Consider the following 27,803-nt stretch of genomic DNA (forward strand, 5'->3'; position numbering starts at 1 on the left):
ACACCAGTCCATTGCTGGGCAACACACAGACACAGCAATTTATAGTGACCAATCAACCTAACCTACATGTCTTTGGATGGTGGGAGGCAACTGGAGTGCCCGGAGAAAACCCACACAGACACGGGGAGAACATTCAAACTCCACACAGACAGGCCCCCCCACGGCCAGACTTGACCCCGGGACCCCGGAGCTGTGAGGCAGCAATGTTAACCACCGCACCACCGCGCCATTGTGCCACCATGCCACCCCCTAAATATACCACTGATTCCAATCCTATTAATCATACAGGGATATATGTCTCTCTCTCTCTCTCTCTCTCTCTCTCTCTCTCATTCTCACTTGAACATTGAGATCCTGGGCCACCTTGCGCTTGACAGTGAGGTAGAATTTAAAGAAGAGACTAAGGGCCAGCGTGCGTCTGTAGGGCACCAGGCCTCCCGGGGCTGAGGGGTCTAGGTCCATCTCCTTAGCCAGAGAGGAGCAGGCCTTCTGCAGCAGCGCCTCATCCCACTCCCTGGACAAAGACATCAACAGCTCTTTCATTCACAGCACAGTATTAGCCGTACCAGCAGTTAGTGTTTAATAAGCCTCTGTACTCCAATATGGGAATGAATGCCATCATTAGTTAAAAATTGTTAGTATGAGAGCATGTTCATTCACACCAGTAGGATGATCAGCACTTTGACATTTAATCTATGGAAATGTAACAAGCAGTCAAGCCTTCTGCAGACATTCCCTAATGGGATTCACAGGAGACTATTGTGGATCATATTCACCAGGTATTTACATACAGAGATTCTACAGGAACAGGTTCTACAAGAAGATCCTTGTCTGAAATTGGCTACAGGCTACTCATGAAAAAAACAACCACAGATATTTTCTAACAGTTCTTTAGGCAGAAACAGAAATGCGAGAGCTTTAGATAATCATAGTTTAGGATTAAGGCCTCAGCACAAACAGTAAGAACAGAATAGAAGATTAGTCAGAAGATACCTATTTGTGACATACAATGAAAACATGCTGTAACAAGTTTCAGGGAGACCAACCTGCCTATAAGTTGTTTGCTAGTATTTTGAGCGAGCACAGTGGTTGCGGCCATTCCTCCATAACTCAAATGTAGCTCTTCCACTATAGTGGTGCCCTCTTTAAACACGATGTTCATTCCACAGGTCACAATGGCGATGTCATCCTCTCTGCGTGGGGCCTGCTTGTAGGCCGAGAAATACTGCCCCTGGAGCACAATAATAAGATGTGTTTCATCATCATTTATCAATAGGATCAAAATAATGAAAACGTGGCTATCGAATGAGCTTGACCAGCACAATCCTTTGCTTAGAACATAGGCTGAGCCCCATTAGTTCAGTGCGGGTCTGAATCTGGATGATGTTATGCACGCCTGTGACCATGCAGCCATTAAACAAAAATGATTGCGTTAATATGGAATAATATTGCATAATTTCACAATAATTGGTTAATATGAGATAATATTGAGTAATTTCAGTACTGTGTTAATATGAGATAAGTATGCTTAGGAGGAGATCAGAGAGGAACAGAGGGGAGGAGAAAGGAGTTAGAGAGGGTTCAAATGAGAGAAGAGGAGAGGGTTTTAGGTCTCCATAGAGGGATGTCACAAGTAAATACTGCAGCCTGACAAACGTTTCAATCGCATCTCTCCGAATGTCTAAATCATTGGTTAGCGGGTCTTGTTTTCATGTACTAGTTAAATTTTTTTAGTGAGTCAGTTATGTTTTGAAAATCATGTTTAACAGACACAGATGTAATAGTATTTAAGGGAGATAGTGTGCATTTTTAATTGTTCATCCGTTTGTATTGCAGAGCATAAGACCTGTCCTACTTTATGAAAGTTTACTTTTGATTTCAATACTATTACAATACTGTTCATGTATTTACTTCCCACAAGTACTTGAGTTTAAATGCAGATTCTACTGAATACAGACTTGACTGTTCTGTATCAACTAACCACAATACTAACAGTACAAACTGAACTATGTGAGAACATTTTTCATGCAGTTCTGAGATTAGAACTAGGCACGCCCTCTTCTAAGAGGTTCACGGGCCCTGGCGTTATACTTGGTTATACTTCTTTAACCATACTTCTTGGCAGACCAGAAAAACTGATGTGGTTGAAGCTGTACTTTTCATTTCAGGGGTAATGCAGACAGATGATGGGGTACGAGAGTCAGTGTCCTATGCTGTGGAACGTGTGACGGTGGTTCAATCCCCTTAAAGCCTGAGAAATCCTGTCCCCCAATTTGTGTAACGCTCCAGACGATCACTAGTGTTGTATTTTGAATCATGTTCAACCAGGCTTCATAGCCCTGCCCGTTCATTAACTGTGTTGCCCTGAATTCAAGGTAACCATTAAGATGCTACTTATTCTTACAGTTACTAATCTTTTAAATCTCAATCATTTAATTTTAAACACCTCTTAGATGCAATCTTTACACTTTCAAGTTAGTGTATTTTTAATGTCACTATTTGGAAACGTTCAACGTTTGTAGCGAAATAGTAAATTCTATCACATCAGTATGTCATGTATTTCAGTACACTGTGCATGTTTCAACACAATTGTACATTACTTAGATACAGACAATGAGTCTCATAAAGCAGTTTGCAAAACTAGTGAAATACATCTGGTGTCTCACATATCTGTACAATATCACCCCTGTTTCTGTTTACTGTGCATGATTAATAAAGACATTTTGAACTCTTTATTTGAAGGTTCGAAAAGGGTCTTTTGAAGAATTGGAAAATCAGAAGTGTTTCTCACACTTGCTTTACAAGAGTCACTTAATTGCAAAAATGGTTTAAAACCATAAAAAGGAAGACTTAAAATCAGACACCCAGATAAGAACTACATAGAATTTATACAGAATATCATTGAGAGATGTTACTGAATCACGTTACTCAGACAGGGTAGAAATGCGTGACCGCTGGATTTGTACAGGGTTTCTGGTGATAAATTCTCAGTCATTAGGGGGTCTGTTTTGTGTTGTTGATGGAACCATGGCGCTCCCTGCAAACCCCCCCCCCCACCCCCGCGGTGCTGAGAGCAGGACGTGCTGCTTGCGAAGCCCCTCCACTGCAGTGTGATCCTGTCAGGGCATCAGTGGGATGACTGTGTGAACTGTTTCGGTGAAGCAAGTTCTTAATAAAACATTCAAATATTCAACTGTGTCAGTTTGGTCTTTATATCTCACCCTGTTATTATGGATATTTATTTATGTATGTATGTATTTTCTATTTATTTTTTATCGGTTTTCTCTATTTCTAGCCAATCTCTCTTTTTCTGTGCCTGATTGTTTTGTGTTAACCCTATCTCACTACAGACCTGCTGGATTCACGCATGATCCGGTGTGACTCTAGTGTGACTGTGTCTCCCTGCGCTTGTCTTTCGCTGTCGTCTCTAAGGTTGCTGCTCCCTCTGGCCTCTGTCTGTATTGTGTTTATGTGCTGCTGGGTCGATCTCACTCCCTGAGATGCTGAGACTGGAGACTATTTTTCTAGAAAAAGTATAAATCTACTGTTTTAATAGACACATACTTAATGAATGATACATATTTAATATGTCTAAAGTTACTTTAGTATTTTTTAATTTATTTTTTTCTTAACATCATGGGGTGCATTCTTTATTTCTGTAAGAAAGTTACTACTATAAGGCTTCTGTTTGACCGTGGAGAGTTATCTAACTAGCAAAGAGAGCTGTGCTCAGTTAAATGCCGGTTATATACTGTATTTCTTAAGTTAAATAAGTGTGGTTTAGTTTCATTTACTTACTATCGTTATTAACTTGTGTTTTCATTCTTTATGTCTGTACATAAGTTACTAGTTAGTTGTACTGAAGTCTGTTAAATGTCTTACTGTCAATACAACCAAGACCATTAAGGTCTTCAGACTGCACCCCCAAGCTATTGTAATGTGTAAATTATATAAATATACATACACACATAGGTTTTTGCTTAAATCATATTGTGTATTTGCTTAATCTTATTGCATGAATGGATTACATTAGATGTTTATTTAAAATAATTTGATGTTTTGTTACTAATATTATTACAAATGCTGCTTTTATTGAGTTTTATTGAAATTTCACAGTTTCTACATATATATTCTATGGTTCTTCTAAGGATTTCTTAAGTTAACTTAGTAACGTTACATTTCGTTTACCGGGTGTTGTGAATACACACACACACACACACACACACACACACACACACACACACACACACACACACACACACACACACACACACACACACACACGCACATCTTTAAAACTTAATAATTGTATTTATTCAGTCTTTACATTGTATCTGTTCTTTAAATAATACTTTTGATATATATTCTGAAATGCAAGAAAATATTGGTCTTGGGTAGGTATAGTATTTACTGAAATTATGTTGATTACTGAAAGTTTCAATTTACATTTTCTGCATTACATTTCTTTTAATTTTGCTCATATTCAGGATTTTCTAAAGTTCAGTCCATCTTGTGTCTCTCAACCTACCCACAGCCCCCACCGCTTCTACCGAACGCTATCTCACGCCACATTGCGTTATCCGGGGATTAGGGGGGCCCAGTCACATCGCCTCAAATGTAAACAGAGCCTGTTCTCAAATTGTAAACAGACACCCCTGTCTTCAGTGCCCCCAAATATTTACATTCTTCAAACCAAACTCTAACCTGATAGGCTATTTCTTCAGTACCCTGTCAACTCCGCCCCCAAATATACTAATTCTTCACCGATCCGAGGTTACAAAAGATGTAGACATCTCTTCACCACCCCCGTCCAGCTCAAAAAACTCCAGACCTTGTCCATTTGAAAGAGGTAACCCCTTTGGCCCTGTTGAAGAGACAGCCTCGCGGCTCTCGCTTAGGTAAAAATATCTATGTTACTAAAGACTCTGGTGGGCATAAATATAACTATTTTCGGGCTTCACTAGTGTAGGTAAAAATATCTATTTTACTAAATAATCGGGAGGGCTTTAATAGAACTCTTTTGGAGCTTCACTCGCGTAGGGAAAATGAACTATTTTACTACAGAATCAGTCTGGCTTAAATACAAATCTTTTGGAGGGTTTGAAAAACAGTTGAAGAACCCCCACCCCCTGTACATTCCTTCGGGGCCCTGTCAGCACCACCCACAAATATTACAATTCCAGTGCCCTGTCAACAAAACCCACATATATGCTAATTATTCACGCGCCCTAGGAAGGGGCCCTCGAGTTCAACTCAAGTTCAAGGTCAAAAGGTCAAATTCCCCCTTAACCCCCCCTTAATGTGTGCCCTATATAACTACTAAGGCCGATGGCTCAGAATAATGCCGTAGTTATGAGCCAAGCATGACACTTTTTCTGCCCTAACCCCAGTTGAAAATATGTCTTGAGGTCATCAGCTGCCATGTAGGAGACCCTGCAAAACAGGAAAAGGAGAAAGCAGGCTATCAGAAACTTATTTCGTTTTCATAAAATGTTTAAAATACATTATGTTTGGATATTGTTTTTCGAATACAACCAGCATTTAAACTCAACCTCCATTGTCCACTGTTCATGTCTGACTAGCCTCGGTGCTTCATACATTTAATTTACATTAGGCTATTTAGGTAGTTTGCACATTATTATTAAATCAGAATCAAGCTTACCGTACTATAAAGGAGTTCCTCCAACTTCCGACTGGCGACGGTTCCGCTGATCCTCCTACAGTATACTACAGAATGATCTGAATCTGGAAGCATAGGCTACTTATCTTGTATTATCACTATAATTACGAAATCACGCATTATCATCTCATATTAACGGATTTGTTTTTTGTTCTGTGATGCTAATAAGCTTCTATACATTCCAAATTGGCATATTGGCAAATTGGAGTATAACAGGAGAAAATGTATAGTTCCAAACCTGAACACAATTAAAAAAAAGGACCTACACTTACACAGAGAATTACAAAAATCTGACATGAATGCAATAAATGTAAAAATTTTGCAATAATAGATTATTGAAATATGTTAATAAATTATGAATTGAAAATGTTGAATATGTAGTCTTTAAGGGAAGTTGCAGTAAAGTGTCTCTCTCGTTACATACCTTCCTTGTGTAAGGAATCTCAATAGACAGCAATATCTCCTCAGGTTTTATGGCTGTTTTTCGGTATCCAGTGAAGAACTTGTCATCAATTTTTACAACTCGTTTACCTCCTTGAAAAAAGCAACAATTGTCTTTTTAGCAGCTGTCTTACAGGGCAACACAGTTTTTAAAAACAAAAGGTGTTTTATATGTCTTCAGGTGTTGGCAGTTATTTATGATTTTTCTGTTCAATTCAATCATAGAGGCAATGTATAACTCTTAATGTCAGCTGTCAATAAGCTTTCTGTATTCTGGATGCAGGAGGATAAAAAAAGGAAAACCAAATAAAATCACCCAAATAAGGTCCCCAAACCAAATCTATTTCACATAAAAATACTTCATTCTGTAGTATAGTTGGAGTGTAATGTCTCAGATCTTTGTTTTGTTCATGTTTTGCTGAGCACCAGCAGCCTCCTGGGAGCAGCTCTCACTACACGTATCAGTAAGATCAGCCACTATTGGTAGCCATTTTATAGTCTGACCTGCGGGAAACACACAGCAGAGAGCAGGAGAGGCTCCGTTTACACAGACCTGTGTCTGCTTACCTTTTGACAGCAATGTGAGCAGACAGCCGGCAGCCATGAAGACTGGGTTGAGATCAGAGATTGGACTTGCAGTCATGATATTGCCTCCAACAGCCTGAAAAGAAACCCCACAGCCAGTCAGCAGCAACACAACAATGAGGGTGAAAGCACTTTCCATCCCTAGCATTTCCATTTTGTATATTACTTTAGCTTTAATTTACCCTACTTAAATGACCAGGTTTACAACATGATTATTAGGATAGTATTGTGGCATTGCTTTATGCATGTACAGTGGCCCTGGAATATAAAATGAAAACAAGTGTAATTTTATAAAGCAGTGACTTTAAAAATCGTTGTTTTGATTACCCAGTTAACAAATGACACTCAAAAATGTCTAATGTCTATTTATAAAGGGAAAATGAATGTGGGTGAAGCCTAAATGTATTTAGTTGTTAATGCCAAAAGTTAGCTTTGACTAGTAACGAGGTTTAAAATAATCTTAGAGTTATGCTTAATTTGAAAAGGTTGTACATTTTAAAATAAGATTCAAAAGTTTTAAAAAATAATCCAAAACCGCCCTTTGAAATATGAATGTTAATGTTCACATTTAAGGGTTCTTGAAAAAGTGGTCAAACGGATGCTCTTCTACACTGTGCATAGAAACACTGTTTCCATACCTGACTGTGATATAACATGAGCAAAGTCCAGGCACCAGGCTAGCCCCATAATGTAATAAAGCAAACAAACACTACATCAATGTTTCACAGTTTAATAAGGATACAGAGTGTAAAAGTTTCAAATTGGTTATCCTTGACAGTCATAAGTATCCACAAACAAGTGATTCAAGTTAAATGAAAAACAATTTGTAAAATCAATTTTTTAATTTGATCAAATACCCTACTGTAGTTAATTCCTGTGTTTTCCAAAGCAAATGCAAGGATGGAAGATGCTGTACTGTGCATTACATAATCTGTAGAATCACTTACTGCAACATTTCTGATTTGTTGTCCAGCAAACCACTGGAGTTGCTCCAGCACTGCTTGAAACACTTGGGTCTGGTGGGGGGGCAGCTCAGACATGGCCTTCCTCAGCTCCTCTCTGATCAGGGTCAAGCTGCATGCAGCGCCAAATATAATTCCTACAAAAACAAACCAAACATAATCTTACAATCTTCATATCCTGGAGATGCTTAAAGATTTTTATTGTACCCTTTTTAAAGTTAGGAAAAAAAATAGTTAGTAGAAAAACAACAAAAACAACTGGTTAAAAGTAGTAACCACCCAGACATTTACATCAAGGAAAGACAGTGAGTTTTGAATACAAGTTGTGGTTAGAAATACATTTCTTAATTGTAAAGGCTGTACTGCAGTGCTCTTTAGTTATTAGGTGGTCATATTTAATAGATAAACTCCTAACATATAATGTGAAAAACTGAGTCCCTCGTGGAGATCTTGTGTCATCTATTATCCAGTGTAGTTTAGGAAATAGGATGAAAAGGCAATTGTATTTAAAATGACCAGACTGGGACTTAATTTAAACATGAATGATAACTAGCAGCCATAAAGTGGTGTTCACTGAGATGTTAGTAATGTTTACTTTCTACTTTCCTGGAAAAGGCAGAACTTGTTATTACCAGGTATGCCGTGGGGAACACTGCACAAAACAAACTAATCACTTGAGTATACAATCCAGATGATTTGCTACAGAGATCATAATTGCACCTATTGGAGAAAGATAGGGATGCCACCACTGACTCACATAAAACTGTGACATTTAGTAAAATAAAAATAACAAATAAAAATGATTGAAAAACAGTCTAACTTTACATTTAACATAAATATGACATTACCCAAAAAGTGGCCTTAAAAAAACAAGAACAATCCTAGCAAACACAAGACAGGGGGCAACGCTAGAGATAGAATGAATATACAGCTCTGGAAAAAATTAAGAGACCACTGCAAAATTATCAGTTTCTCTGGTTTTACTATTTATGGGTATGTGTTTGGTTAAAATGAATATTTTTATTTTATTCTATAAACTACTGACAACATTTCTCCCAAATTCCAAATAAAAACATGACTGGAATGGAATGGCTGCCATACATGTAGAAATGCTGATTTAAGAAAAATGTGCAGTGGTCTCTTCATTTTTTCCAGAGCTGTATATATTCAGAACAGAAAACTGCCCTTTGCTTCCCAAATTCCCCTGTGTCTCACCTCCTTCAGTGTACTGGACTGTATTGAGTTCAGAGATGTAGCCCGGTGCAAGAATCACAGGATACAACATGTTCTTAAATTTAATTTCAATACCTTAAAAAATAGAGGGGGGGGGGGGGGGGGAAATACAAAACATCAGTCTTTTGGAAGCATATAACAAAAACAGTAAAATACTTCTGGCTTAGTTAGCCAACAGTACATTTTTTCATACATGAAAATATTTAAAAATTGTACCATGGTTCGCACAATGCAGCTGTTTGAATAGGCAAACTAATTGTAAACACTATCTATATTGACTGTTATAGTGGCAGTTTATAATGGAAATGACTTAATCAGTATTAGTATGAAATACCCAAAATGCCAGCAAATTAAACAAGCTGTTTCTTTAGGGCATGCAACACAAGAATGATTTGTGAATTAATGTAAAAAGATTAGAGTCCCTATATACAGTCCCACAGATGCAGTGTTTCAGATAATCCATTCAAGCAGCATATCTGTCCTATTATTAGACTTTGAACTACCAACAGTTTTTGTTTACTTAAACAAGGGCACATTTTCTGTACTTTAACTCTGAGGTAGAATGTGTCCTACTTTTATTATTTCTTCAACTGGAAAAAACAAACTGTCGAGAGCTGTAAAAATCTATAAAGACTTATAATCTTAGTTTAATTGTCCAAGAAACACTAAAACCCACTGCAACTTATTTCCGTAATTGGTTCTAAACCTTTACATTTAAAACAATCCTCCACTATCTTGACAATAAGGTGATTAAAATATTTTCTTTAGTTTGGTTCTCCAAATCACTCACCCTGGCAGGTTATTAGTTAAAGTTTACAGTGAAAGCAAACGTAAATGAGTGTGAAACAAAAGTCTGGAAACTACACTGTGCATTCAGTATACAGTATACTTCCACAAACAGCTCTGTGAACAGGGGGGGACCTGGAAATGCAAAATGCTGAATATCGGGAGGAAACTAAACAAAAGAAAAAACTAAACTAAACTAAACTGAAGAGATATTACGATTCTCCTTCAGCACATGCACAGATAATTGCCTTACCCACTTCTGTGTTGCCCACCACAAGTTTGGCTGTGGGGTGCTGGGATTTGAGGTCTAGCAGTTCTGTAAGATTACTGGGTTGGATCCACAACACTCGTTCCCCTTTGAACCTCAGCTGCTTGCAGGCCCCCTTGTCCAGTAGCTACACATCCAGAGACACACAGATCTCAATTACAAACTATAAGATGCAAAAATGAAAAAATATGCACATGTACAGTGCTCCTGGTTCTTTTATGTGAAAAAATAAAATAACAAAAGCCTAATCCTCTTGAATATTTACTTATTGATTATATGTAAGGCAGAGTCTCCAGCTGATTTTGGCCCACCTGAACCCAGGGACGCTGGGCTAACTGTGCACTGTCCTCAGGGACTTTCAGCCAGAATGATAGTAGTATTTGATACCAACTACAACCAAATTACAGGATCCAAATTGCACACCTTTTGGGGATTTTATTGGATGTTTTCCTATTTTAAGAGTCATCACCTTAGCCAAACATACATTTGTATTCTGCTGTTGCATACCTGCTGTTTTTTTAATCACTTATTTCAGGAACTCAGGGATCCAATGTAGTCTTCTTTATTAAACCAAAACATAAAATATTGATGATATTATGATGTTAGGTTGAAGAAAAATAATAAAGATAACTTTTTAAGAAGCTTAGAGTGCTTGGAAGAGTGCATACCAGTAGCTCAGGAGGAAATATAAAGTCTTGTGTTTGGTCCAGAGGTGTGAACTCTGAAGGATCAAATAGCTTCATTGACAAGTCCCCCTACAGTATGGAAAGCAGAGAAGAAGATTTATGTTGACCTGCAGCAGAGATCAATCATTACACACGCATTTGATGGGTCACTCCTAATCAACAGTACCATGGGAACTATGAAATGTTAAATGCTGTCAGACAATAATAAGTTGGATAAGTTGTGCTCAGGCAGGAAAAAATGTCCTGATTCCACAGCCCTCCTGTGATGTACACCACAGGCCAAGAGAGTCAGGGTATACAAGGAAGTCGGCCAATCATTCGGCACTGGGAGTCTTGTGAATGTCCTGTACTAACATCGATCTCTTGGTCATTGCTCATGCAGCATCCAGCCTCATTTCCTCTTCTTCCACAGCAGCCGGCGTCCTACAACAAACCAAAACAGCTTAGCTTCACCAGGTGGCAAAATAAGAAAGTGTTTTGTGTAAAGACAGTGGATAAACCATGCTGAACCCCAATATACCAAACACACTTCAATTAACAATCTGAACATGATCGCTACATTGTGGGCTTTTACTTACTTTGGCAAATGTCTTGTAGCCCTCCAAAATGGGCCTGTACCCGGTGCAGCGACATAAATTACCTGTATGAAATTACACAAAATTGTAATTTATTTGGAATATATACAGTATGTACATATGAATATTTTGCATTCATGAACAGCTATTACAGTAAAATAGAAATAGTTATAGCAGAACAGCTGTGATACAAACTGGGAAACACTGTTCAGGGCAGACCGGTACCTTGGAAAGCCTCCTCGATCTCCTGCATGGTTGGTTTAGGGTTGTTTCGCAGCAGCGAATACATGGACATGACGATTCCAGGGGTACAGAAGCCACATTGAGAGCCATGAGCCTTGGCTATCCTCTCCTGAAACACAAGTATGTGGTAAGCTTTAGTGTCACTAGCCTGATGAAAACGATGGACTCATTACTGAAATTACAGGCAGAACAATTCAGCAGAAACACCTAAAGGGTTTTATTACACAATTATTTGATTGATATTAATGTTATATTTGATTACAATCCAGCATCTGGATTAAATTAACTTGATGGAGTTAATATGGATGCCCGAAAGTCAATGGCAGTTCTATCCTCACCTGAACAGGATGCAGTTTGGTGGTGACACTGCCAATCCCCTCCACAGTGGTGACAGCGCAGTGGTGCAGGGAACAAATTGGAGCCAGGCAGGCGTTTACAGAGTAGTGACTTGGAAGACATTGTTAAAGACTGGTTTGCAAAGACTGGTTAAAAAAAATGTATTTCACAATCACTAGAACATGGTATAGTTTTTGTCTGCTGTACTGACCTACAATTTTTTAACCCCTGTAAGGCACTTTGAGACATTATGTATATGAGGTGCTATATTACTACTATTTGATTGATTGATTGGTTGAATCAGTGCATCTGCAAAAACAAAACAGTGCAGTTATCAGGCCAACTGTCACAACTGTCTGTGCAAACAGCCATAGAAATAGAGGACTCAAGTGCGGGAAGAAGTGGGTGTGTAACAGTCCATGTCAAAGAGCCGGCAAACAAGGCAATAGGAGCAATGCAAAAGCAGTAGTTGGGGTCACAGGTGGTAGGTAGGTCGATTGATCAGGCATACAAACAGTCAGAAGGCAATCCAAGAGTCAAAACACGGGGAGTAAACAAAGGTCAGGATAATGTGAAATCAGTAAATGGGAGGAATGCTTAGAAATGCAGGTAAACTAACAGGACTTAGCATTGTATGTAACTAACAGGGGGTTTAAATACAGAACAGAGGGAAGCAGGGGGCAGGGATGTGTGGTGCTGGTCCAATGAGAGTAGAGTGTTGATGGTGCATGTGCACATGGTGCTTAGGAAGGGTCGAGGATGTCAGACGCGGGGACCCATGATCTCTCCTCAGGGCCACATCCTTCCCAGTCCACAAGAAACTGGAGGCGACCAGACACCGGGACCGGAGGAGAGACCGAACCGCATAGGAAGGACCGCCATCAAGTTCGATGGGAGGAGGAGCAGAAGAATCCACAGGATAGATGTCCAGGCACAGGTCTGCAACTGTAGGCTTAAGAGAGATGTGGAACGTGGGAGAGATACACATATGAGCAGGGAGGAGCAGCCAGTAGGACACGGATTTACTTGCCGATCGATCTTATAAGGTCCAAAAAAGCGGGGGCTTAGTTTCTTAGTTGAAGCCGAATGTCCCGCGTAGAGTGCCACATCTCCTGCCCAGGTTGGAACTGGGGGGTAGGTCTGCAGTGATGGTCCGCCTGCATCTTCTGGCACCAAACTGCACTCTGGAGACTTCCCAGACCTCCTCACCTCCTCAATTGACGAGAAAGGGCATCCGCCTTGATATTTTTTGAGCCTGGACGGTAAGTGAGTATGAAGTTGAAACGGGTGAAAAACAAAGTCCAGCATGTCTGACGGGGATTCAATCTCTTCACGTAGTGGATGTATTCCAGGTTACGGTGGTCAGCGAGGACCCAAAAGGGATGTTGGGAACCAGTGTCTCCACTCCTCAAAGGCAAGTTTTATGAAGCTTTCTGATGCATCTACTTCCACGAGAAAGGGGATGGAACGATCTGGGGGCTTTAAGAGAGGTCTGGTGATGAAGAGTGTTTTAAGCCGGGCAAAGGCGTCAGTGGCTGCAGTTGTCCAGATCAGGGTGCAAATGGAGCCTTTGAGCAGTGAGATAAGTGGGGAAGCCACAGAACTGAAGTCCTGGATAAAGCGCCTGTAAAAATTAGCAAACCCCAAGAAACGTTGCAAATCCTTGACGGTCCGTGGCTGGGGCCACTCCATAACAGTACTCACTTTATCCTGGTTCATGTGGAACTCGCATTTCTCTGCCTTGATGTAGAGTTCGATCTGCCACAAGCACTGGAGAACCTGGCGGACCTGGGAGATGTGTTCAGAGAGGGTCTGGGAATAAATCAAGGTATCGTCAATGTACACAATGACAAAATGATGTAAAAAACTTCAGTACTTCATTGATGAATGCCTGGAAGACAGAGGGAGTGTTAGCAAGACCGAAGGGCATGACCAGATATTCATAATGTCCACTATTTGTGATGAATGCCATCTTCCATTCATCCCCCTCTCTTCTGATCAGATTATATGCACTGCGCAGGTCCAGTTTGATGAAGAACCTGTCTCCTCGAATCTGCTCCAGGGCTGCAGGTACCAGGGGAAGCAGGTAGCGGTATTTAACTGTGTTTAGTCCACGGTAGTCTATGCAGGGTCACAGTCCTCCATCCTTCTTGCCACTGTAGCATTATGTTGGGTGTATTTTGATAAGAGCATTTTAGCGCTGAGCTGAAGCACTGATCTAAAGAAGACTCTCCCCCCCAAAGTTATCAGATTTCCTTAACTCATCAGCTGGGAACTGGTTTACATCAAAAGTGACAGTCTTGGGTGGATGGCACCGACAATAGGCCAAATAGTTTGGAATCCTGCTGTGAGATGTCTGGGGAAAGGGGCCTGTAGGTAATAAAAACTCTTTGAAATGGACGAGAGCCGTAATCCAGACACAGAGCTACCGACTCGGGCCAACCGGCTTTTACAAAAGATGGCATGGATTGACATCAGTCATAAATCAAGCCCCCCTCCAATAGGACACTGGGGGCTGAAACCGAAATCCAATCTCACAAACTCAAGAACCAATCACCTATTGATCTGACAGGCGTATAAAGAACAGCGGACAGTCTTTCTCTCTCTCTCTCACCTGAACCAGAAACTCGCTGCCACAGCTCAACCTGTAGCTCTGTTGCCCGAACCGGAACCAGAAACCAACCAAGTCTTTGCCGGTAACAGAAGAGTTAAACTGGGAAAAGGAGATTGAGCCGTACGAAGAATTCTTTTAAAGGACTTTATTAAATAAAGAACTTTACAGACTGCGCTGCCCGCCTGTGCCCACCTGATCAGTGGAGTTTTACAGCTGGACAATTGACTAAGTCGACTGAATACGAAAGTGTCAGTCATTTAAATAGCTATTTGAGTCTTAAGAAACTTGACCCTTGGAACCAAACAGGGCCCTGCTTTCCTCAAAGACTTTGTCTACAAATAAGTACGGTGAGAGACCCTGCTTGCCAAGAAGATTTTGTGCACAAACTTGGAGCCTTCAAACCAGTGGAAAATCTGTTTGGAACAGACTCTACATTCGCAAAACCCCAACTTCCAGGTGCATCGACTGAGTGGAAGTTCTTGGACAAAGCCGAACCGGACTGCCTTTGTTCCAAACCACACGGACCTCGTGCCGTGTGCTGTTATCTGAGCCCGAAGACAGAGAGGCCTCTCTGTGACGAAGTTCAGATAAGTTTAACAGTTTGGAGTTTGTGATTCATGACATTTGAGAAATCAATAAGAAATGTTAATCTGTGATTCATAACTCTAGAATGTGTAATATCATTTAGTTTTCTTAAATATAAATGTGTGTTGCATTAAACTGTTTTGTTGATAATTTTAGAAATAAAATCTGTCAACGCCGAGAAATATCTTCTCATTCCTGTTTAACTGTTTAGTCTGAAATTGACACAAGTTAATAGACGTTAGATTATTGGTGGCCCTGCCTATCCTTAATCATTGAATAAAAATCAGTTAAGGGAAATTGTGGTAACAAGTAATGATAGGATCTTTCTCGGCACCTAAACGTAAATGAGACTGATATATATATAACGAGAAGTTACCTGACATCAATACTAACCTGCGTAGTTATTTAATGTCCGACTAACAATACTAATGAGAGACTCACCTTCGTCTTACTAACCGGTATTGTAGTCAATGTGTTTATAACCTTTTTTGTTTAACGATTTGTGTGATATCATATGCGATCCCATGGTCTTTGATTTGGTCACGGAAGTGAATTGTCTTTGATTTGTTAATCTAGAGTTGAATTTTTATTAGTTTTCCCTTTTGTATAATTAGTGAAGTGCTACATTTAGTCTTTGTTTTTGAATAAATTTGACAATTTATATCTTTGGAATTGGTGTCTGCGTCCAATTATTATAGAAATTTAGTTCTACAAGATTACAGGATTCGTGATAAGGTGATACTATAAATTCACTTCTTTAATTGAAATTTATAAGTGTACCTTATGCTACATAATTGGTGCCCCGTGTGAGGAATCTTAGACTGAAAATAACTAGTTTCTGTAATAGTTATTGGATAGCTTTGTCCAGAAATCCACATTCCAAAGTTTTGAAACAAGAAAGCTTTTGTAGGCGCTCTAGAACTGCCCACGTGGTATGTGTATGGTTTCCAAAGTCACAAAAGGTTAAGTTAGTTACTTGTGATAAATTGTTGATATCCTAGGCGTTGGCATTAGAGTCATTAGGTGATTAATTGAGTACTGTTCTGTTGGGTTGTTACTGAATAGCCAAAACAATGATTACCCAAATGTCCCCATGTGAAGCACTGATTGTAAAGGTACCAGGAACAGAGATTCCTGAATTCCTTGGATGCCTAGGCAGTTTGGACTTTGAAGTAGAGTCACGTCGAACTCAGTTGTTAAACGACACTATGATGCAACTCGAAAAAAAGAAATGGAGAAGAGGTGGTGAATGTTATGGCTAGCTTAGCACTTGCGAGCTCAAGGTTAGTGAACTGGAGCATAAGCAAGTTTGAAAAACTGAAAAAGCTAGGAGAAAAGTATGTGAAAGCGAAAGAAGAAAGAGCCAAATGGCATGGAATGGATTTAGAATTTGAAGGAAAGCTAGATACTTGTGGAAAACAAGTCATTGTGTTGAAAGCTGAAAAAAAAGACTTAATTGAACAGAGAGAGCAATTAGGAAAAGATTTAAGACAATGTCAAGACGAATTGGAAACAACTCTGATCCAAGTAAAAGGTCTGCAAAATGACAGATGTAAAGCGGTTGAAAATGAAAGGATAGTTTTGAAGGACCGGGATGTTTTGGAAATGCATCTTTGCAAAACAGTCAGGGAGAAAGATTTGGGCACTGTAAAAATGGAGATACTCGAAGGCGAGGTCATACATTTAAAAAGGGACAGTGAAGAAATGAGGAGAGTAAATCAGGTGCTTAGGGGAGAACTCAAATCAACTGTAGTTGAAAATGAGCGTCTCAAGCAACAAATAGGGGCCCTGCAAGCTGCCTCTCGTTGGACTGCAAAGCCGACACCTGATAGCAAAAAGGAAGAGCCGGAACCGGCCAATGCATGGAGTCTCACACCGTCTCCACATTTAGGCCCCGGGTTGCTTCGTCCTGATCGTACCCCTCCCTGTAGTCTTTCTCCACCCAGGGTAAGAAGCTCGTCGCACAGACGAACTTCCTCTCCCGAGAGTCCTGACCGAAAGGTTAACATGCGCCAGTTGAGAGAACTGGCTAAAGATTGTGAAACCTTTAACCCAGCAGACAAGGAAGGAAATTTGGTAGCGTATATTAAGGACATTAAGTATGCTTTGCGTTTCTATCCTGAGGCTATGGAGAAGGAAAAGGTTCTCCTAATCCACAAAACTACCTCTTGCCAAGTCCATTCTTGGATGGAGAGGCAAGGGTCCATGGTCTGCGATAGTTTTCAACGCTTGTGCAGAGAATTAATTAGGGACTATTCCAGGTTCATTGATCCAGTGGCAGCAGTGACTGCCGCACACCAGATCAAACAGGGTAAGCATGAGTCCCCCCGCGATTACTATGTAAAACTTAGGAAAACCTATTTTGCGGGTCAAGATCGACCCGGGGCCGAGGAAGAGGTGAGCTTTAAAGGGTTGTTTGTTGCTAATTTGTTCCCAACGATTAAGGAAAGATCATATTACATGCAGACGCAACGTATATGAACATACCCGAAATTCGTAAAATGGCACAGAAAGCTTGGGAAAGCAAGTACTTTAGCGCTTCTGATCGTAAAAATTAAAGCACCCAAGTACTGGCAAGGTGCGCTGAGAGCCCTATTTCTCCACTGGAGTTAGAGGGGACAGAGATTCAAAGAAGGAAAGAACCTCCCAAGGATGGAACCCAAGACACCCAGGCTTACAATAAAAAAAAGAAAGAAAATCCTAAGTGGAGTAAGAGTAAAACAAGGTACAAGAAAAAGTATAAAGGAAAGAAATCTGCTCCTAGCCCAGGTGGGTTAACTCAGTCTCTGAGCAATGCTGCAGTTTCTGAGCTGCTGCTACGCTTAGCTCTGGTCCCTTTGCCCCCTCTTCCCAAACTGGAAGTTCGTATCCAGGGTAAAGGGCACCTGAGGCATGACTAGCTCTGGAACCACCCCCTGTCCCCACCTCAGTGTTTTTGATTGGATGGGAGGAACGGCAGGGGGGTTTCTCTGACACATCAGCCCACTGTGACCTCCCAGTGGGGGAAGTTGCCTGCAGGCAAGCCGAACCTTTGGTGATGTTACTGGGTGATCTGACACAGAGAGGCAGAGCCAAGCAAGTTTACATAGAAGTGACCATTGAGAAGGTGTGGAAGTGTGAAGCCTTGTTGGACACTGGGGCTGAAATTTGTTTAATGTCTGCCACCACATTTGGCGACCTGAAACAAATTATGGAAACCTCAGACCAACGACTGAAAGTGGAAGCTTGTAGTGTGAACATTACAAGTTACACAGAGACTAAGGCACAGCTCACTCGAAAGGCATTGTTAGAGTTCACCTTTGGGAAGATTAAGTTGGTTCATCCAGTTTATATTTCCAAATTTGAAACAGAGAAGTTGATCATTGGTCAGGATCTAGTGAACAGGTTAGATCCACTTATCGACTGCAAACGGAACAAGTTGTGGGCTCAAGTTCAATCACCAAAGCAGGTGGAATTGAATGACAGATATGATACAGCCACCAAGGTACAACTTCCCAATGAGACCATTTTTGTGCGTGTCCCTAAAGGGGGCACCGGCTTACCATGTAAGCCAACCATTTGAACCCAGGTCCCTACCCACTATTATAGACATAGTGAAGATCAGGTGCCTGAATAACACTTGAATTCCCAGTAACCTCCCTCTGTTAATCAACTTCCCCCTATTGGTTACCGTCAGTAACCATACTCAATCCTGAGTAATACTAATACCAATTGTTTTTTTGTTTTGTTTCTAATGTACTTGTGTTATAATATGTAACCTGTATATGTATTAGTATAGGATTGTCAATTTGATTGGAATACATTCTGCTTAGATAATGAACTATTAGTTTGTTCACTTTGATTTCTCAAGGTCATGAATGGTGAAGTCCACTGTTGAATTCTGTTACATAACTTTGAGAAAATGCTAAATGTCTTATTTTGTCTTGAAGGGGATAACGTCCTAGTCGGCCTCAGTCCCATTCAAGAAAGGGGGTATGTAGCATTATGTTGGGTGTATTTTGATAAGAGCATTTTAGCGCTGAGCTGAAGCACTGATCTAAAGAAGACTCTCCCCCCCAAAGTTATCAGATTTCCTTAACTCATCAGCTGGGAACTGGTTTACATCAAAAGTGACAGTCTTGGGTGGATGGCACCGACAATAGGCCAAATAGTTTGGAATCCTGCTGTGAGATGTCTGGGGAAAGGGGCCTGTAGGTAATAAAAACTCTTTGAAATAGATGAGAGCCGAAATCCAGACACAGAGCTACCGACCCGGGCCCAACCGGCTTTTACAAAAAATGGCATGGATTGACATCAGTCATAAATCAAGCCCCCCTCCAATAGGACACTGGGGGCTGAAACCGAAATCCAATCTCACAAACTCAAGAACCAATCACCTATTGATCTGACAGGCGTATAAAGAACAGCGGACAGTCTTTCTCTCTCTCTCTCACCTGAACCAGAAACTCGCTGCCACAGCTCAACCTGTAGCTCTGTTGCCCGAACCGGAAACAGAAACCAACCAAGTCTTTGCAGAAGAGTTAAACTGGGAGAAGGAGATTGAGTCGTACGAAGAATTCTTTTAAAGGACTTTATTAAATAAAGAACTTTACAGACTGCGCTGCCCGCCTGTGCCCACCTGATCAGTGGAATTTTACAGCTGGACAATTGACTAAGTCGACTGAATACGAAAGTGTCAGTCATTTAAATAGCTATTTGAGTCTTAAGAAACTTGACCCTTGGAACCAAACAGGGCCCTGCTTTCCTCAAAGACTTTGTCTACAAATAAGTACGGTGAGAGACCCTGCTTTCCAAGAAGATTTTGTGCACAAACTTGGAGCCTTCAAACCAGTGGAAAATCTGTTTGGAAAAGACTCTACATTCGCAAAACCCCAACTTCCAGGTGCATCGACTGAGTGGAAGTTCTTGGACAAAGCCGAACCGGACTGCCTTTGTTCCAAACCACACGGACCTCGTGCCGTGTGCTGTTATCTGAGCCCGAAGACAGAGAGGCCTCTCTGTGACGAAGTTCAGATAAGTTTAACAGTTTGGAGTTTGTGATTCATGACATTTGAGAAATCAATAAGAAATGTTAATCTGTGATTCATAACTCTAGAATGTGTAATATCATTTAGTTTTCTTAAATATAAATGTGTGTTGCATTAAACTGTTTTGTTGATAATTTTAGAAATAAAATCTGTCAACGCCGAGAAATATCTTCTCATTCCTGTTTAACTGTTTAGTCTGAAATTGACACAAGTTAATAGACGTTAGATTATTGGTGGCCCTGCCTATCCTTAATCATTGAATAAAAATCAGTTAAGGGAAATTGTGGTAACAAGTAATGATAGGATCTTTCTCGGCACCTAAACGTAAATGAGACTGATATATATATAACGAGAAGTTACCTGACATCAATACTAACCTGCGTAGTTATTTAATGTCCGACTAACAATACTAATGAGAGACTCACCTTCGTCTTACTAACCGGTATTGTAGTCAATGTGTTTATAACCTTTTTTGTTTAACGATTTGTGTGATATCATATGCGATCCCATGGTCTTTGATTTGGTCACGGAAGTGAATTGTCTTTGATTTGTTAATCTAGAGTTGAATTTTTATTAGTTTTCCCTTTTGTATAATTAGTGAAGTGCTACATTTAGTCTTTGTTTTTGAATAAATTTGACAATTTATATCTTTGGAATTGGTGTCTGCGTCCAATTATTACAGAAATTGAGTTCTACAAGATTACAGGATTCGTGATAAGGTGATACTATAAATTCACTTCTTTAATTGAAATTTATAAGTGTACCTTATGCTACATAATTGGTGCCCCGTGTGAGGAATCTTAGACTGAAAATAACTAGTTTCTGTAATAGTTATTGGATAGCTTTGTCCAGAAATCCACATTCCAAAGTTTTGAAACAAGAAAGCTTTTGTAGGCGCTCTAGAACTGCCCACGTGGTATGTGTATGGTTTCCAAAGTCACAAAAGGTTAAGTTAGTTACTTGTGATAAATTGTTGATATCCTAGGCGTTGGCATTAGAGTCATTAGGTGATTAATTGAGTACTGTTCTGTTGGGTTGTTACTGAATAGCCAAAACAATGATTACCCAAATGTCCCCATGTGAAGCACTGATTGTAAAGGTACCAGGAACAGAGATTCCTGAATTCCTTGGACGCCTAGGCAGTTTGGACTTTGAAGTAGAGTCACGTCGAACTCAGTTGTTAAACGACACTATGATGCAACTCGAAAAAAAGAAATGGAGAAGAGGTGGTGAATGTTATGGCTAGCTTAGCACTCGCGAGCTCAAGGTTAGTGAACTGGAGCATAAGCAAGTTTGAAAAACTGAAAAAGCTAGGAGAAAAGTATGTGAAAGCGAAAGAAGAAAGAGCCAAATGGCATGGAATGGATTTAGAATTTGAAGGAAAGCTAGATACTTGTGGAAAACAAGTCATTGTGTTGAAAGCTGAAAAAAAAGACTTAATTGAACAGAGAGAGCAATTAGGAAAAGATTTAAGACAATGTCAAGACGAATTGGAAACAACTCTGATCCAAGTAAAAGGTCTGCAAAATGACAGATGTAAAGCGGTTGAAAATGAAAGGATAGTTTTGAAGGACCGGGATGTTTTGGAAATGCATCTTTGCAAAACAGTCAGGGAGAAAGATTTGGGCACTGTAAAAATGGAGATACTCGAAGGCGAGGTCATACATTTAAAAAGGGACAGTGAAGAAATGAGGAGAGTAAATCAGGTGCTTAGGGGAGAACTCAAATCAACTGTAGTTGAAAATGAGCGTCTCAAGCAACAAATAGGGGCCCTGCAAGCTGCCTCTCGTTGGACTGCAAAGCCGACACCTGATAGCAAAAAGGAAGAGCCGGAACCGGCCAATGCATGGAGTCTCACACCGTCTCCACATTTAGGCCCCGGGTTGCTTCGTCCTGATCGTACCCCTCCCTGTAGTCTTTCTCCACCCAGGGTAAGAAGCTCGTCGCACAGACGAACTTCCTCTCCCGAGAGTCCTGACCGAAAGGTTAACATGCGCCAGTTGAGAGAACTGGCTAAAGATTGTGAAACCTTTAACCCAGCAGACAAGGAAGGAAATTTGGTAGCGTATATTAAGGACATTAAGTATGCTTTGCGTTTCTATCCTGAGGCTATGGAGAAGGAAAAGGTTCTCCTAATCCACAAAACTACCTCTTGCCAAGTCCATTCTTGGATGGAGAGGCAAGGGTCCATGGTCTGCGATAGTTTTCAACGCTTGTGCAGAGAATTAATTAGGGACTATTCCAGGTTCATTGATCCAGTGGCAGCAGTGACTGCCGCACACCAGATCAAACAGGGTAAGCATGAGTCCCCCCGCGATTACTATGTAAAACTTAGGAAAACCTATTTTGCGGGTCAAGATCGACCCGGGGCCGAGGAAGAGGTGAGCTTTAAAGGGTTGTTTGTTGCTAATTTGTTCCCAACGATTAAGGAAATGATCATATTACATGCAGACGCAACGTATATGAACATACCCGAAATTCGTAAAATGGCACAGAAAGCTTGGGAAAGCAAGTACTTTAGCGCTTCTGATCGTAAAAATTAAAGCACCCAAGTACTGGCAAGGTGCGCTGAGAGCCCTATTTCTCCACTGGAGTTAGAGGGGACAGAGATTCTAAGAAGGAAAGAACCTCCCAAGGATGGAACCCAAGACACCCAGGCTTACAATAAAAAAAGAAAGAAAATCCTAAGTGGAGTAAGAGTAAAACAAGGTACAAGAAAAAGTATAAAGGAAAGAAATCTGCTCCTAGCCCAGGTGGGTTAACTCAGTCTCTGAGCAATGCTGCAGTTTCTGAGCTGCTGCTACGCTTAGCTCTGGTCCCTTTGCCCCCTCTTCCCAAACTGGAAGTTCGTATCCAGGGTAAAGGGCACCTGAGGCATGACTAGCTCTGGAACCACCCCCTGTCCCCACCTCAGTGTTTTTGATTGGATGGGAGGAACGGCAGGGGGGTTTCTCTGACACATCAGCCCACTGTGACCTCCCAGTGGGGGAAGTTGCCTGCAGGCAAGCCGAACCTTTGGTGATGTTACTGGGTGATCTGACACAGAGAGGCAGAGCCAAGCAAGTTTACATAGAAGTGACCATTGAGAAGGTGTGGAAGTGTGAAGCCTTGTTGGACACTGGGGCTGAAATTTGTTTAATGTCTGCCACCACATTTGGCGACCTGAAACAAATTATGGAAACCTCAGACCAACGACTGAAAGTGGAAGCTTGTAGTGTGAACATTACAAGTTACACAGAGACTAAGGCACAGCTCACTCGAAAGGCATTGTTAGAGTTCACCTTTGGGAAGATTAAGTTGGTTCATCCAGTTTATATTTCCAAATTTGAAACAGAGAAGTTGATCATTGGTCAGGATCTAGTGAACAGGTTAGATCCACTTATCGACTGCAAACGGAACAAGTTGTGGGCTCAAGTTCAATCACCAAAGCAGGTGGAATTGAATGACAGATATGATACAGCCACCAAGGTACAACTTCCCAATGAGACCATTTTTGTGCGTGTCCCTAAAGGGGGCACCGGCTTACCATGTAAGCCAACCATTTGAACCCAGGTCCCTACCCACTATTATAGACATAGTGAAGATCAGGTGCCTGAATAACACTTGAATTCCCAGTAACCTCCCTCTGTTAATCAACTTCCCCCTATTGGTTACCGTCAGTAACCATACTCAATCCTGAGTAATACTAATACCAATTGTTTTTTTGTTTTGTTTTTAATGTACTTGTGTTATAATATGTAACCTGTATATGTATTAGTATAGGATTGTCAATTTGATTGGAATACATTCTGCTTAGATAATGAACTATTAGTTTGTTCACTTTGATTTCTCAAGGTCATGAATGGTGAAGTCCACTGTTGAATTCTGTTACATAACTTTGAGATAAATGCTAAATGTCTTATTTTGTCTTGAAGGGGATAACGTCCTAGTCGGCCTCAGTCCCATTCAAGAAAGGGGGTATGTAGCATTATGTTGGGTGTATTTTGATAACAGCATTTTAGCGCTGAGCTGAAGCACTGATCTAAAGAAGACTCTCCCCCCCAAAGTTATCAGATTTCCTTAACTCATCAGCTGGGAACTGGTTTACATCAAAAGTGACAGTCTTGGGTGGATGGCACCGACAATAGGCCAAATAGTTTGGAATCCTGCTGTGAGATGTCTAGGGAAAGGGGCCTGTAGGTAATAAAAACTCTTTGAAATAGACGAGAGCCGAAATCCAGACACAGAGCTACCGACCCGGGCCCAACCGGCTTTTACAAAAGATGGCATGGATTGACATCAGTCATAAATCAAGCCCCCCTCCAATAGGACACTGGGGGCTGAAACCGAAATCCAATCTCACAAACTCAAGAACCAATCACCTATTGATCTGACAGGCGTATAAAGAACAGCGGACAGTCTTTCTCTCTCTCTCTCACCTGAACCAGAAACTCGCTGCCACAGCTCAACCTGTAGCTCTGTTGCCCGAACCGGAACCAGAAACCAACCAAGTCTTTGCCGGTAACAGAAGAGTTAAACTGGGAGAAGGAGATTGAGTCGTACGAAGAATTCTTTTAAAGGACTTTATTAAATAAAGAACTTTACAGAATGCGCTGCCCGCCTGTGCCCACCTGATCAGTGGAATTTTACAGCTGGACAATTGACTAAGTCGACTGAATACGAAAGTGTTAGTCATTTAAATAGCTATTTGAGTCTTAAGAAACTTGACCCTTGGAACCAAACAGGGCCCTGCTTTCCTCAAAGACTTTGTCTACAAATAAGTACGGTGAGAGACCCTGCTTGCCAAGAAGATTTTGTGCACAAACTTGGAGCCTTCAAACCAGTGGAAAATCTGTTTGGAAAAGACTCTACATTCGCAAAACCCCAACTTCCAGGTGCATCAACTGAGTGGAAGTTCTTGGACAAAGCCGAACCGGACTGCCTTTGTTCCAAACCACACGGACCTCGTGCCGTGTGCTGTTATCTGAGCCCGAAGCTAGAGAGGCCTCTCTGTGACGAAGTTCAGATAAGTTTATCAGTTTGGAGTTTGTGATTCATGACATTTGAGAAATCAATAAGAAATGTTAATCTGTGATTCATAACTCTAGAATGTGTAATATCATTCAGTTTTCTTAAATATAAATGTGTGTTGCATTAAACTGTTTTGTTGATAATTTTAGAAATAAAATCTGTCAACGCCGAGAAATATCTTCTCATTCCTGTTTAACTGTTTAGTCTGAAATTGACACAAGTTAATAGACACCAGATTATTGGTGGCCCTGCCTATCCTTAATCATTGAATAATAATCAGTTAAGGGAAATTGTGGTAACAAGTAATGATAGGATCTTTCTCGGCACCTAAACGTAAATGAGACTGATATATATATAACGAGAAGTTACCTGACATAAATACTAACCTGCGTAGTTATTTAATGTCTGACTAACAATACTAATGAGAGACTCACCTTCGTCTTACTAACCGGTATTGTAGTCAATGTGTTTATAACCTTTTTTGTTTAACGATTTGTGTGATATCATATGCGATCCCATGGTTTTTGATTTGGTCACGGAAGTGAATTGTCTTTGATTTGTTAATCTAGAGTTGAATTTTTATTAGTTTTCCCTTTTGTATAATTAGTGAAGTGCTACATTTAGTCTTTGTTTTTGAATAAATTTGACAATTTATATCTTTGGAATTGGTGTCTGCATCCAATTATTACAGAAATTGAGTTCTACAAGATTCCAGGATTCGTGATAAGGTGATACTATAAATTCACTTCTTTAATTGAAATTTATAAGTGTACCTTACGCTACACCACGAAGAAGAAACTTGCTGCAGCAGGTGACGTGGAGGTGCGGACAATGCCCAGTTCCAAAGCCTCCTTGATATAGTCCTCCATCGCACGAGACTCTGGGAGAGAAAGAGGATAAATGTGATCTCTAGGGGGAGAGGATCCCAGGAAGGAGGTCTATGGCGCAATCCCATTATCGATGAGGAGGCATTTTCGTTGCCTGGGTTTTATTGAAAATGGCAGCCAAGTCCTGATATTCGGGGGGAATGTCCCATGGCGTGGAAAGCAATGGGCTCTCAATGTGCGTGGCACAACATGGTGAGGACAGGCAGTGAGAAGAACACCCGTGACACCAGGATAGAATGTCCCCATTTGTCCAGGAAATCACTGGGTCATGGAAGGAAAGCCATGGCAGTCCCAGAATTATGTCAGGCCCAGGAGAGTCAATAACCAAGAACTGCAGCTGTTCCATATGCAGGAGACCAATTTGCAGGGAGATGAGACGTCAGAGATCTGTCCGGATCAGATTAGCCAATTTTTTTTGGCTCGGATACTGAGAGGAGGTTCACACGGTGAGAGGGGAATATTGAAGCGAATCACTGTCATCTGGTTAATGAAGTTACAAAGTCTACGAGGGCGAAAACAGACATGCTGTTAGTTCCGAGCTGCAGCTTGGCTGGGACCCGCAGCTGAGCCAGGGTCATTGTAGGACTGTGTTGTACTCACTGTGAAATTAGGAGACTCTGTGGGAGGACCAGGACGAGCAGGACAGGACTCACAAAAGTGACAAGGCTGTCCACAATAGATTAAGAGCCGCATCTGTATCCTGTCTCTCATCCGGCGACAGGCGTGTATGTCCCAATTGCATGGGCTCCATTTTGGACAGCAGACTGGTTATGAAGAGAGGTGTTCTGACTGACTGGTGAGGAGGATCAGCAGTGGGACATCTCCATCTGGAATTCATCAGGTTATCCAATCTTACTCCCAGCTGAATGAGTTGTTCCAATCTGAGAGCTTCGTCCCTGCAGGCGAGTTCGGACTGTAAGTCGGAGTGGAGACCTTGGCAGAACACTGTAAGGAGAGCCTGCTCATCCCATCCACTGCTGGCTGCTAGGATGCAGAGCATAATCCACTGCTGATGACGTGCCCTGGCGAAGAGTAAGCAGTTGCTCCCCAGAGTCCTTCCCCTTAGCAGGGTGGTTAGAAAAGCCATCAGGGACCTGGCGATTTCTCTCTGCTGGTTTCACACAGCAGCTGCCCAGCACGTAAGGAGGGTGATGACGAAGACTATCTTGGCCTCCTCAATGGGAAATGAAGCAGGCTGGTGAGCAAAATACAATGAATCAATACAGCAGGAATCAATCACAGCGGTCTGGTGAGCCATCAAATTTATCGGGGGTAGCAAGACAAACAGGACACACTGCTACTGCAGGTACTGCTGCCAAGGGGGTTGGTCTACATCAGGGGTTTTCAAACTGGTCCTGGAGTACTTCCTGCCCTGCTGGTTTTTGTTCCAACCTAGGTCTTAATTACTTAATTGAATGCTGTATTGCTTTTTAGGTCATTAAGCTATTATGACCTTGGTTGGAACAAAAACCAGCAGGGCAGGGGGGTACTCCAGGACCAGTTTGAAAACCCCTGGTCTACATGGAGGCACTGCTGGTGGAGTGCTGGGAGGAAGCCTATATTAGTTCATCAAGGGTGCTGTGCAGCTGATTGAGCTTGACTTCATGTCTTTCAAGTAATGAACCATTGTGGTTCAGGGTGGCATGGAGCTCAGGTTGTCCCACTGAGTCCATGGTTAGGCTAAGTCTTCTGTCACGACTGTCTGTGAAAATAGCCATAGAAGCAGGTGTGTAACAGTCCGGGTAAAAGAGCCAGCAAACATGGCAATAGGGGCAATGCAAAAGCAGTAGTTGGGATCACAGGCAGTAGGTCAATCAATTAGGCATACAAACAGTCAGAGGGCAATCCAGGAATTAAAATATAGGGAGTAAACAAAGGTCATGAA

At 41.2% G+C, this 27,803-nt stretch overlaps 1 protein-coding gene across 1 annotated transcript in view; it reads right to left on the reverse strand.

Moving 5' to 3' along the window:
• LOC136717300 (xanthine dehydrogenase/oxidase) overlaps positions 1 to 27,803 on the reverse strand; it is a 60,588-nt gene that overhangs the window by 21,527 nt on the left and 11,258 nt on the right. The window contains exons 4-15 of the mRNA XM_066694909.1: positions 11,798 to 11,906; positions 11,442 to 11,568; positions 11,220 to 11,281; positions 10,996 to 11,064; positions 10,624 to 10,710; positions 9,941 to 10,082; positions 8,884 to 8,976; positions 7,654 to 7,805; positions 6,689 to 6,782; positions 6,105 to 6,214; positions 1,047 to 1,231; positions 340 to 514 (exon numbers count right to left, since the gene is read on the reverse strand). Of these exons, the coding sequence (XP_066551006.1) occupies positions 340 to 514; positions 1,047 to 1,231; positions 6,105 to 6,214; positions 6,689 to 6,782; positions 7,654 to 7,805; positions 8,884 to 8,976; positions 9,941 to 10,082; positions 10,624 to 10,710; positions 10,996 to 11,064; positions 11,220 to 11,281; positions 11,442 to 11,568; positions 11,798 to 11,906 (1,405 nt within the window). The remainder of the gene's footprint in view (positions 1 to 339; positions 515 to 1,046; positions 1,232 to 6,104; positions 6,215 to 6,688; positions 6,783 to 7,653; positions 7,806 to 8,883; positions 8,977 to 9,940; positions 10,083 to 10,623; positions 10,711 to 10,995; positions 11,065 to 11,219; positions 11,282 to 11,441; positions 11,569 to 11,797; positions 11,907 to 27,803) is intronic.

Source organism: Amia ocellicauda, chromosome 1 (assembly GCF_036373705.1).
Source record: "Amia ocellicauda isolate fAmiCal2 chromosome 1, fAmiCal2.hap1, whole genome shotgun sequence".
Lineage (NCBI taxonomy): Eukaryota > Metazoa > Chordata > Actinopteri > Amiiformes > Amiidae > Amia > Amia ocellicauda.